Source organism: Phocoena phocoena, chromosome 10, assembly GCF_963924675.1.
Source record: "Phocoena phocoena chromosome 10, mPhoPho1.1, whole genome shotgun sequence".
NCBI lineage: Eukaryota > Metazoa > Chordata > Mammalia > Artiodactyla > Phocoenidae > Phocoena > Phocoena phocoena.
This window is the reverse complement of record NC_089228.1, coordinates 7,012,770-7,025,543: the sequence shown is the minus strand read 5'-3', so window position 1 is coordinate 7,025,543 and position 12,774 is coordinate 7,012,770. Positions and strand designations below refer to the sequence as shown.

Sequence of the window (12,774 nt, the reverse complement as noted above, 5' to 3'; positions counted from 1 at the left end):
TGCATCGGCAGGCGGACTCCGAACCACTGCACCACCAGGGAAGCCCTGCACTTTTCTTTTATAACTACATCAGGACTACTTGGTACTATATAGTAAACTCCCTGAGGACAGGGATTGTATTTGGTTCACAGTTGTAACCCCAGCACCTAGCACAGTCCCTAGCATATAGTATTGGGTTAATGAGTTAAAGGAGCAGTAGATTGTGGCTAGATGATGAAGGATCTTAAATGTCAGAGAACTGTGGGTTTTATCTTTCAGCAAGAGGGAAACGGTGTGGCTAAAGAGGCAACTAGGTAAACAAGTCTTGAAAACAAGGGAGTTTTGAGCAGATAGAGGAGTTGAAATTTTCTCAGCACCTGGATTTAGATAGCATTTTGCAAAGTCTTTGGTTTTGGATAGTTTTCTTTGAGCTAATAGCTTTAACTTCTCAGAATTTAGCTTCTAACAGGTAATTTCTGTTCTCTGATTTGCAATTTAACTGAAAAAGGCTTTGGTCAAAATGGTTTCCAAAAGAAGACTCCCAACATCTGAGGATAAAGAGAACCTGACAGAAGATGCCTCTAGTAAGTGTCTAGTCATTTGTTGCTTTATTTCCTGTAGCAAATGTGTGAAGCACTAAAAGGGTTATAAAGTTCCTATTTTCAAGTGCTGGAGTCACCAAGGCTTAATGGATGGGGCACACAGAATCTAGCATCAGGAGATTTGGAATGAAATTTCTGCCTCTAATTGCATGTATGACTTTGGGCATGCCCATAGTCTGTGAGTTTCAGTCTCCACATACGTAGGAGGAATCTACATACATAAGAGCTTAACTATGGTACATCCTTTAGGTGCTGGGACACAAAGATATGACATAGTCTATACCCTTTATTTTTTATTTTTATTGTTTTTAAAGGATCTCTGGATTGGGTTGTATTTTAAACAAGCTCCCCCACTTCCCACCACTTTTTAAAAAATATTTATTTATTATTATTATTTTTAATTTTTGGCCGCATTGGGTCTTAGTTTTGGTACACAGGATCTTCGTTGCAACATGTAGGATCCTCCTCTGTTGTGTGAGGGCTTCTCTCTAGTTGTGGCATGTGGGCTTAGTAGTTGCAGTGGATGGGCTTAGTTGCCTTTTGGCATGTGGGATCTTAGTTCTCTGACCAGGGATCGAACCCGCGTCTCCTGCATGGGGAGGCAGAATCTTAACCACTGGACCGCCATGGAAGTCCCTTACCTTTAAAAATCTTATGGTCCTCTTTCCTGCCTTAAAAATGATGATCTAGATAAATGCTATGATGGCGATGTATAAAAGAAAAGTATCATCAAAGCAAGCACACCAGAGGCAAAGAAAGAGTACAGAAGCTGTCCATGTGAGAATGCAGTTGACAGAAGCCCTAAGAGTTCCAATGAGAAGAGGTTGATAGTCTTTCATTCATCACACTCATCCACTCTATTAAGACAATTCTAACGTTGCTTCATTAAGGGAGAAGAGTAGATAATCATACTTAATTTCAGGTACCTTTTTGGTTTTTTTTTTAATTAAATGTTAAATTCTCTAAAATTGCAAATACTCCTTTTTATTTTTTATTATTATTTTTTTTTGTGGTATGCCGGCCTCTCACTGTTGTGGCCTCTCGCGTTGCGGAGCAGAGGCTCCAGACGCGCAGGCTCAGCGGCCATGACTCACGGGCCTAGCCTCTCCGTGGCACGTGGGATCCTCCCGGACCGGGGCACGAACCCGTGTCCCCTGCATCGGCAGGCGGACTCTCAACCACTGCGCCACCAGGGAAGCCCACCTTTTTGTTTTTGTTTGCTTATTTTTTATTATTTCTTATGGATTGAAAGCCTTGGGATGAAATCAGTCTGGGCTTTGTACTCAAAGATATGATGTAGGAGAACCTACTGCATTCTTTCTACCTCTATATCCTGATCGTTGGTTCTCAAACTTTGGTGTGCGTCAGGATTTTTACCTGGAGAGCATATTAATAATTCAGATTCCCATGCTCCGTCCCTGAAATTTTGATTCTGTAGCTCTGGGACATGACCTAAGAACATGCTTTTAGTAAGCTTCCCAGTGATTCCAACACAGTGGTTTGTAGACCACATGAGACACCCTGACTGCTTTAGAATTTGGCTGGAAAACATTTCTCTGGTCATTCTTGTTAGAGGTGGCACATTTTGAATTCTTCAAATGAAAACTCAGTAAGTGAAAATAATTCAATTTGTTGATTGTTCTATTTGTTTGTTTGTGAGCCACTATTGCTGACACTTGTTAGAGAGAAAAGTGCACAGCAGCATCAGTTCCAGTATAGTTCTTCAGGAACCCATCAACCTTCCTCTTAGGGTTATTGTTCCAGGGTTTACATTTTAACCTTTGCTTTACTATTTGTCACATTCTTAAAAATTTTGTCTACTTTCAGAAGCCAGGAAACAGCCACTTTCCAAAAAGACAAAGAAATCTCATGTTCGTAATGAAGTTGAAGAAAATAACAGTGTCTTTGTAAAGCTTCTTAAGACATCAGGAATTACTCTTAAAACAGGAGAGAGTCAGAATCAACTAGGTAATATTTTAATCAAAATCTTTTGTCTGGGTATAGTGAATGGGCTCAGAACTGAATCATGGATTTTCTAGAGAGGCAATGAAGATTAGAAATGGGAACACCATCTGTCTTGAGATAAGGATGAAACTGAAATTGCTTTTTAGAGAATGTTGTTATTCTCTTTGGTACTGATTAATGCATATTAAGTAAGGTATGTCTAATCCTTTTTTTTTTTTAAGCAAGAATGTTATGTACTAGTATTACTTTATGTTTTCTTGTGAAAAAATAAATTAATACCTAGAGAGCAATTAGATCTGTGTCAGAATAATTTCAGAAGAAAATGTATAAAGCCATATAAGCCCTACTTTGCGGGCATCCAGCTAAGGTTTTGGCTTTTTTTATTTTTTAAGAATACTTAGTAGCTATCCTTTATAAAAGCTAATTCTGTTTTGCAGTGGGTTTATAAGAGTTGGCTCTGAAATTAGGTTGGAAATATCTTTATTGGTTTCATCAGACAGGAACCTAGGTCTTAGGAAAGTAAAACTCTGGTAGGAAGTGTTAAAGACACTGGGGACCAACTAGTCTTCTTTTCTCATAGCTGTGGATCAAATCATTTTCCAAAGGAAGCTCTTTCAGACTCTGAGGAAACATCCTTCTTATCCCGCAGTATGTATTTTCTCCTTAGTATTTTTGTTTTTGCCAGCAGTACTCTGGAATTGGGAGTTTAAAGACACTAGCATAAAGTCGAATAGGCTTGAATGATTTTAGCTAATCGACAGCAAATGTTAAACTAAAAATCTTACTCTTGTTTTTTTTTTTTTTTTTTAATGTCACTAAGATAGTAGAAGAATTCGTTAGTGGCCTGGAGTCTTACATTGAGGACCAAAACAGTTTCAGGAACTGCCTTTTGTCATGTGAACATCTGCAGGATGAGGAAGCCAGGTGTGGAGACAAAGCACTGGACTGTTGCTGAAATTTAGTCTGTTACACTTAACTGGATTGGGAGGTGGGGTTGGGGCAGAATGCAATTTTTTGGAATTTTACTTTTGATTTATAGCTCTCTCTTCCTCAAAGTTTTAACCTAACCTTTAAATTATTAAGTTTATGATAACAAGACTAAGAACCAGAATGTTTTCTAGAATGTGTCTCACCTGTGTTGATACAGTTTCAACTCCACTTGTCTGTGACTTAAAAGCTATCTTCTCATGTTCTGTATTTCTTATCTAACAGGATAGTTTCTCCTTAAAAATTACATAGTTAACCAATTTTACAGAGAAAGGATAATAAAAACATTAAAAGAAAATCAAAATAGAAAACCAATCTCTCCTTTTTTTTTTTTTTTTTACAGCATGGGCACATCTTACTGTAAGAGCCTCATTAAATTGCTTCTGGGGATTGACATATTACAGGTGAGACTGCCACTTTTTCTGTGGACATTTAATGGATGTGATTTGTGGTGCATGCCCAAGTGTAAGTGGCTGGAGCACAGGGCAGAGCAGGGTTAATGGGAGAGTTTGGGTTTGCAACAGGTTACCACAGCCCTGTTGCTGACATGAATCTTGTAGGGCAATATCTGTGTATTTGGACTGAGCTGATAAACCCAATACATCTTGAAGCCTCATTTATCCTGGCGGCCTCAGATTCCTGTTTTGTAAAACTTCATCCTGTGTGTTCTGAGTACCTTGTATATCTGCCATATTCACATCTGCATCATCTCCCATTTAGCTTCGTATTTGCTTATTAACTAGATCTTTCCCTTTTCCTCCTTTCTCTCTTAATTTATTGATTAGACAATCAGTGAGATGTTTTAAACATCTCAAATTATAGAAATGTATATACAATGAAAAGTCTCCCTCCCACCCTGTCCTTCATTTTTCCTCTTTTCTTCTCTTGCACTGTTGATCTTAATTCCTTTTCATTGGAAATCTTGAATATAATTTAGTTAGCTTAAATCTCAGAGCTCTCTTGTTCCTCCAAAGAGAAATCTTTTCTTGCAAACTATTTGATAATCTGTTAAGCCCTGCATTTCATGGGTTAACAGTTGTCATCATAATTAGTAATGTTTTTGATTATCTGGTTATTTTAATGTTGCCTTGCTAGTCATTTTGTAATTTTTCAGAGGACAGATTATTGATAAATCTTTGTATTCCAACAGGTTATATTCAAAATATAGGCAGCATTCATGTGGACATACTTTTTTGTTTTTAAATCTTTATTGGAGTATAATTGCTTTACAATGTTGTGTTAGTTTCTGCTGTATAACAAAGTGAATCAGCTATATGTGTATATATATCCCCATATCCCCTCCCTCTTGCGTCTCCCTCCCACTCTTCTCTATCCCAACCCTCTAGGTGGTCACAAAGCACCTAGCTGATCTCCCTGTGCTATGCAGCTGCTTCCCACTATTTTACATTTGGTTGTAATATAACTACATGCCACTCTCTCACTTCGTCCCAGCTTACCCTTCCCCCTCCCCGTGTCCTCACATACATTCTCTACATCTGTGTCTTTATTCCTGTCCTGCCACTAGGTACATTAGAACCATATATATATTTTTTTAGATTCCATATATATGTGTTAGCATACAGTATTTGTTTTTCTGACTGACTTCACTATGAATGAAAGACTCTAGGTCCATCCACCTCACTACAAATAACTCAATTTTGTTTCTTTTTGTGCCTCATTAATATTCCATTGTATATATGTGCTGCATCTTCTTTATCCACTCCTCTGTCAGTGGACATTTAGGTTGTTTCCATGTCCTGGCTATTGTAAATACTGCTGCCGTGAACATTGTGGTACATGACTCTTCTTGAATTATGGTTTTCTCAGGATGTATACCCAGTAATGGGATTGCTGGGTCATATGGTAGTTCTATTTTTAGTTTTTTAAGGAACCTCCATACTGTTCTCTATATTGGCTGTATCAATTTACATTCCCACCAGGTGGACATTCTTATAATGAGGATTTAAATTAGGCAGGGTTTTTCCTCCAAGAACTCTTATTGGAGAGAATACAGCTAATTATACATTTCTGTTGTACATTTTGAGACAATCTCCTAACTCCCTATGTCTTCTTTTTTAGCCTGCCATTATCAAAATCTTATTTGAAAAGTTGCCAGAATTTATTTTCAAAAAGTAAGTGGAGTTACTCTGGAATGCTCAAAGTACCCTGGTGTACTTAGGTCTCTCTCTGAAAAGGTTGCCCTGAAGCATCATTGGTATGTCTGAAGATCATATTTATTATGCCTCCAGATTCTTAAATGACTACTGAAGTTTTACTGGGGTGACTTTCTTTGAAATTTCATCTATTTATATGTCCATGTATTCCTAGGATACACACTAAACTGCTAATAGTGGTTGTCTCCCAGGAGTGGAGCCACTTGGCTGGAGATATATATTCTCTGAATACTGTTCTTTACCTTTTCAATTTTATACTGCATATGAGCTACCATTTTTAAAAATTTACTTTAAGGTAATTTCCTGGCGGTCCAGTGGTTAGGATTCCGGGCTTTCACTCTCTCGGGGCCTGGGTTTGATCCTTGATCGGGGGAACTAAGATCCTGCAAGCTGCGTGGTGTGGCCCCCCAAAAAATTTTTTTTTACTTTTCTTTTTTTTTTTCTTTTTTACTTTAAAAAATAACTAAGGGACTTCCCTGGTGGCGCAGTGGTTAAGAATCTGCCTGCCAATGCAGGGAATGCGGGTTCAAGCCCTGGTCCGAGAAGATCCCACATGCCACAGAGCAACTAAGCCCGTGGGCCACAACTACTGGGCCTGCACTCTAGAGCCCGCCAGCCACAATTACTGAGCCCACGTACCACAACTACTGAAGCCCGCGCACCTAGAGCCCATGCTCCGCAACAAGAGAAGCCACTGCAATGATAAGCCCGCACACTGCAATGAAGAGTAGCCCCCGCTCACCGTAACTAGAGAAAGCCTGCATGCAGCAACGAAGACCCAATGCAGCCAAAAATAAAAATGAATAAATTTACTTAAAAATAGTAATAATAAAAAAATAACTAAGAGAAAAAAAGAACAGCCTAACAGATAAGTACATAAAGGTCATGAACAGACAATTCACAGAGAAGAAATATGAGAGCATTAAACACTTTTTTTTAATGCTCAAGTTCATTAATAATCAAATACAACAATTTCAAACAATAAATAGAATTTTTTTCCCTCGCAAAGGATCTCCCTTGTTGAGTGCGATGAACAGGCTGCTCATATATCACTGGTAAACATATAAAGCAGTGTAATTACTCTGAAGGGCAGTAGGTTGTGTGTATCAAAACCTAAGATTTTGCATACCCTTTAATGTTCAGCCATGTCTCCAAATTTATCCTAAGGCAATACCTATGAATGAAAACAGTAATGAATAATATTACTGTTTAAAGTAACAAAAATTGTAAACTGAGATATTCAACTATAGGAGATAGGTTAAGTAAATTAGGTATATCCACATAATGGAATATCATGTGGACATTAAAAATTATAAAGAGGATTATTTAATACCATGCATTAATTGAAAAAACAGGCTACAAATCAGTATTTACAGTTCCACTCAGTATTTTGTTAAAGGTACATACATACACATTTACATAGATACATATATGCTTGTATATCAATGGTGGACCTCTCTGGGAGAGAGGATTTAGGTAATTTTTATTTCCTCCTTTTTAATATGTGCTGCTTCTGGGTCTTGTATGTAACAACAGTAAACTTGAAGATTTATCTTTAGAAATTTATGATTTGCCTGAATGGCATGCACTATGCTTTGTGTCCTGGCTAAGTCTTTTTTAGCAGTTAAATTTGTCTATAGTAAACAAAGACTGAGAATGCTGTCAAGAAGAGGAGCTGGAGGTGGTCCAAAAGTTAGATATAGGAGGCTGGGAAGAAGGCAGAGACTGTCATTTTAGGGGAAATAGTACTAGAAAGTTATTTATAATAGTTTATTATATTAATGATAATAATTAATGATTATTAATAAGTATTGCTATAGTAATGATAATACTAATACTGAGCCAACTTCTCTGCATCCATAAATGGTTTTCAGTACTTTGACATAGTCTAAATCTGAAAATCTTCTGTTTCCATAGTGGTAAAAATTACTTGCATTTTTTGGTACTTTATCAAATTGATGTAATTAGTTTTTAACCTCTTATTTAATTTATTTATTTAGTTTTAAACTTTAATTTATTTTTAAAATTTATTTTGGCTGCTTTGGGCCTTGTGCGCAGGCGTTCTCTAGTTGCCGCAAACAGGGGCTACTCTTTGTTGCGGTGCGTGGGCTTCTCATGGCGGTGGCTTCTGTTGCTGCAGAGCACGGGCTCTAGGCACACGCGCTCAGTAGTTGTGGCTCGCGGGCTCTAGAGCGCAGGCTCAGTAGTTGTGGCACACGGGCTTAGTTGCTTTGCGGCATGTGGGACCTTCCCGAGCCAGGGCTCGAACCCGTGTCCCCTGCATTGGCAGGCAGATTCTTGACCACTGCACCACCAGGGAAGTCCCCATTGTTTACCTTTAAAAACAGTTTATCTTACTCAATTTGTTAAAGTTTGTTACGTTTATTTTTTTTAATTGTTCATATATTTTAAGAGATACTCTCCAGACTTTTCTTCCCCTCTCTAAACCCTCCCCAGATATAGCCACTAACAGTTTAGTGCGTCTTCCTCCAGACATCTTTCTCATACATAAGCATATGTCTCATGCTTTTTTTTGTATTACCTGTGTGTTTAGCACAGTGTGCAACGCATGGTAAGTGTTTAGTAAATGTTAACTGAATGGCTGAAATGTTATATGCAGTATTAATGCTTGCTGCTGTGTAAGTCAGAAAGGCTACTTTCCTGACTTCTCATCCATCCTAACATTCAGCGTGAACAGTGATGGACTCAACATGCCTCGACTCATCATCAATCAACTGAAGTGGCTTGACAGAGTTGTGGATAGTAAGGTATGTTGGGGACTTTTTCTGTCTCTTGGATTTATAGAGAGTGTGTTTTCCACACTTAACCAAACTTTTGGCATTTGCATGATATTTTTTCCTTTCTAAACAAAGAATTCATATTTTTCTATCCATTATCTTTTTTAGCTTTAATAATTTGAAAACCATGGTTATTTCACCCATTAAATTTCTCTAAAATAAGAAGTGTATCTAATTAAGGTGACTGGATGTCATTTATTAAATAAATATTTGGAAGGAATTCATTAACTTCTCAAAGTACAGAGATTATTATTATATTTTATTTCTCAAAAGCAATGAGATCCAAAACCATCCTACTTCACTGCAAATGTGTTACTTTAATTACATATTGAGGAAGATTTCTTTGGGTTTATGTTACTTGTTATTAAACACCTTGGTAAAGTTGAATCTGTTTTGAGCCTGTTGCTTAAGGCCCATTTCTTTTCAGAGTTCTTAAATCATTCTACTAATTTTTGTCAGACATTCAAAGGCTAAATCTTTATTTGGAAGAACATGAGTTTTGGAATCTCATCTGGGCTGGAATTTTGGGTCTTCCACTTATTAATTGTGTATCTTTGAGCAACACATACCCCCTACATTTTAAAAATGGGAATACAGTTGTGAAGATTAAGTGAAATGAAGACAGTAGAAACGGGAAAAAAAAAAGCAAAAGAGCCCCCAATTGTTGGACTTCCCTGGTAGTCCAGTGGTTAAGACTCTGCACTCTCCCTGCCAGGGGCCCAGGTTCAATCCCTGGTCGGGGAACTAATATCTCACAAGCTGCTCGGTGCAGCCAAAAAATTTTTAAAAAAAGAAAGAAAAAAAAGTATTAAATAATATGACACCTAGCCTATTTTTTTTCTATGTACCATCTCATGTGTGAAAATCTCTGGGTCACTTACCTCTGATTTTAGGCTTTGAGCTTGAGTGTGTGTGTAGTTGTCGTATTGTACACAAAATAATTCCAGCTCTACATTTCATGAGTAGGAGGTCTTTCTCTATTCTGGGTAATGTTACGATTCTAATAGTCTCCTCCACTGCAGGATCTCACCACCAAGATCATGCAGCTAATCAGTATTGCTCCAGTGTACCTGCAGCATGACTTTGTCACCAGCCTACCTGAGATCCTAGGGGATTCCCAGCATGCTGATGTGGGGAAAGAACTCAGGTGGGTAAGCACCTCGTTGGCATCTTGAGCAAGACTTCACTTTGGGAGCCTTATCACTGCAGTATAAAAAGAGTAGTAATAATGCGTTTCTTTTTTTTATAAAAGAGGATGATACCCATCTTTCTAGGGTATGGAATTTGACTTGCTTTTCTAATAATGAGTGTTTTTTTTGGCTGCGTTGTGTTTTTGTTGCTGCGCATGGGCTTTCTCTAGTTGCGGCGAGTGGGGGCTACTCTTCGTTGCGGTGCACGGGCTTCTCATTGCGGTGGCTTCACTTGTTGCTGAGCACAGGCTCTAAGCACGCAGGCTTCAGTAGTTGCAGCACACAGGGTCAGTAGTTGTGGCACGTGGGCCCTAGAGTGCACAGGTTTCAGTAGTTGTGGTGCGTGGGCTCAGTAGTTGCAGCATGTGGGCTTAATGGCTCCGCGACGTGGGATCTTCCTGGACCAGTGATCAAACCCGTGTCCTCTGCATTGGCAGGTGGATTCTTAACAACTGCGCCACCAGGGAAGTCCCTGGTTTTTAAATTTTATTTATTTATTTATTTTTGGCTGTGTTGCGTCTTCATTGCAGTGCGTGGGCTTCTCATTGTGGTGGCTTCTCTTCCTGCAGAGTACAGACTCTAGGTGTGCGGGCTTTAGTAGTAGTGGCACGCGGGCTCAGTAGTTGTGGCTTGCGGGCTCTAGAGCGCAGGCTCAGTAGTTGTGGCGTACGGGCTTAGTTGCTCCATGGCATGTGGGATCTTCCCAGACCAGGGCTCGAACCCGTGTCCCCTGCAATGGCAGGCGGATTCTTAACCACTGTGCCACCAGGGAAGCCCTAATGAGTGTATATTTGAGTAGATCCGTATACTTTCTTTCTTTTCTAATAATGAGTATATATTTGAGTAGACCTGTGTATCTGTCATGAATATGAAGTCTGGCTTAGGATTAGGTGTATAAATTTGGTCTGCAGAGACATAAACATTATTCCTTTGTTTTGTTAACATTTTCTCTATCCAAGGGTGTCCTCCATCTTGACTGCACATCCACATAGTTTGTGGAGCTTATTAAACATCAACTTCTTTGGTCCCTAAATGATTCATTCTAATGCACATTGCTGTGTCAGATCTATTGCAGACATCCATTGCTTACTAATGTTTACGTGAAAAATACTAATTGATAGGGCAATAATGAAGAAGAGGAGAACAATATCACTACATAATTTTATTTCTGTTTTAATGCAACCATGTATTTATCCTAGAAGTAGTTAAAAACTTCCAATTTGTTATACCTCCTTTTCTATAGTTGTCTGTAAAGCTGTCTCCAAAAATGTCCAGTGATTTCTTGCTTTTGTGCTTTTGGGCAGGATGCTCCTTCTGTGTATAGCACTGTATACCCCACTTTGCCTGCTTGTCCTTTTGTATAACCTTTTCTTAGGATCCATCAGTGTCCTTCTCTACTGTGTGCTACTGTAGAACCCTACTACTTACGTCTATCATGTTTATCACACTTCATTGTAATTGTTGTAGGTTTTCTTTTTCCTTTTCTCAGGAAGGATATGTACTAAACTCAGTAGTGGTTTCCTCTGAGTAGTGGGGATGATAAGGTAGGGCTTCTTGTTTCTGCTTTGTTTATCGTTTGAATTTTTCAAAATGAGCATTTTTTTAAAATCAAGAGAATGTTAATGAAACATACTATAAATAGAATTTAATTGGAACTAAGTATATCCTCTCTTCCTATACCTTGAGTGATTTTCCCGTCATTATTTGCCCAGCTCTGTTAAAATTTGCACAACTTCTCTCTTTCTCCTATTCACAGTGACCTTCTAACAGAGAATACTCTGCTCACTGTCCCAATCCTGGATGTCCTTTCTAGCCTCCGACTTGAGCCGAAGCTCCTGACTAAGGTAGGGAGGACTCTGCTCTCCAGAAAGAGTGCCAGCTTGCTCGCTTCCCAGAACCAGTGTCAATTAGTCATTGCCTTGGACCAGTCGTATATAATGAAAATTTCATTTTGAAACAATGCTGAATGACATTTGCTCTCTTTTTTCTTTTCAGTGAATTTCATATGCCATACTATGATAGATTAACTGCTCATTTTTAATCAGTATGTTTTAGTGGAAATCTTCTGTATTGCCTGTATAGTTACAAACTGCTTCCATAAGAATAACAACTTTTTATGCCTTCCTCTAGCCAATGGAAAATTCAGACTCCAAAATTAAGAGAAGAAGACTTTCATGTTTATCACCTGTCTGTTTTTGAAGAAGCTGTAGCATTAAAAATTGAAAGCTTGTAATTTGGAAAAAAAAATAAAATGAGACGTTTTTCTTCCAAAATTACAAGTGAGAAAACTGAGTGAGAGAAATAATTTTTCTAATTTTACCTAACGAGTCAGTACTAGATTGAGGCATTAACATGAAAATATGTAAGGTTTTTGTGCTTTTTATGTTTAGGTCCGCCAGTTAGTGATGGGTAAGCTGTCATCTGTCATGTTGGACGATTTACCTATGATCATCAAGTTCATTCTTCATTCCATAACAGCCACGGATGCACTTGAGGTACCCTACTGTTTCCCAGCACTGTAGGCAGCTAGATCCTAGAGAGTACAGGGGATAGCAGTGGTGCCCTTGTGAAACTCAGAAGTCAAAAAAAGACTAGCCTTGAGGAAGATACATCAAGATAAATTATTTAAATTAATCGTTTCAAATTGCTCGTCTCTGTCCCGAAACTAATTCATAATGCTGATTAATCCAGCAGGGGAGAGGATGGAGCTACTAGCCAGACTTGTTCTATATAAGCTACTACAGGTTATATTTGCTATTTCAGTGTAATGCCTGAAGGAATTCTGAAATTTTAAAGAGCATGACAGGGACTTCCCTGGTGGTCCAGTGGTTATGAATACACCTTCCAATGCAGGGGACACGGGTTCAATCCCTGTTGGGGAACTAAGATCCCATGTGCCACAGGGCAGCTAAGCCCATGTGCCACAACTGCTGAGCCCACGCACCACAACTAGAAAGCCCATGTGCCACAACTACAGAGCCCAAGTGCCACAACTACAGAGCCCATGCACTCTGGAGCCCGAGCACCACAGCTAGAGAGAAGCCCGCATGCCACAACGAAAGATCCCACATGCTGCAAC

At 38.8% G+C, this 12,774-nt stretch overlaps 1 protein-coding gene across 2 annotated transcripts in view; it reads left to right on the top strand.

The window, feature by feature from the left end:
• Positions 1–469: 469 nt before the first annotated feature.
• The window catches only part of FANCD2 (FA complementation group D2), a 55,093-nt gene continuing 42,788 nt past the window's right edge, over positions 470–12,774 (top strand). Inside the window, exons 1-10 of one of the 2 annotated variants that reach the window (XM_065884763.1) lie at positions 470–563; positions 2,409–2,549; positions 3,127–3,194; positions 3,367–3,470; positions 3,877–3,937; positions 5,613–5,665; positions 8,397–8,475; positions 9,528–9,652; positions 11,452–11,539; positions 12,086–12,190. In XM_065884763.1, coding sequence (XP_065740835.1) covers positions 500–563; positions 2,409–2,549; positions 3,127–3,194; positions 3,367–3,470; positions 3,877–3,937; positions 5,613–5,665; positions 8,397–8,475; positions 9,528–9,652; positions 11,452–11,539; positions 12,086–12,190 — 888 coding nt within the window. In that variant the 5' untranslated portion in view covers positions 470–499. The remainder of the gene's footprint in view (positions 564–2,408; positions 2,550–3,126; positions 3,195–3,366; positions 3,471–3,876; positions 3,938–5,612; positions 5,666–8,396; positions 8,476–9,527; positions 9,653–11,451; positions 11,540–12,085; positions 12,191–12,774) is intronic. The other variant, XM_065884764.1, reaches the window with a different exon arrangement.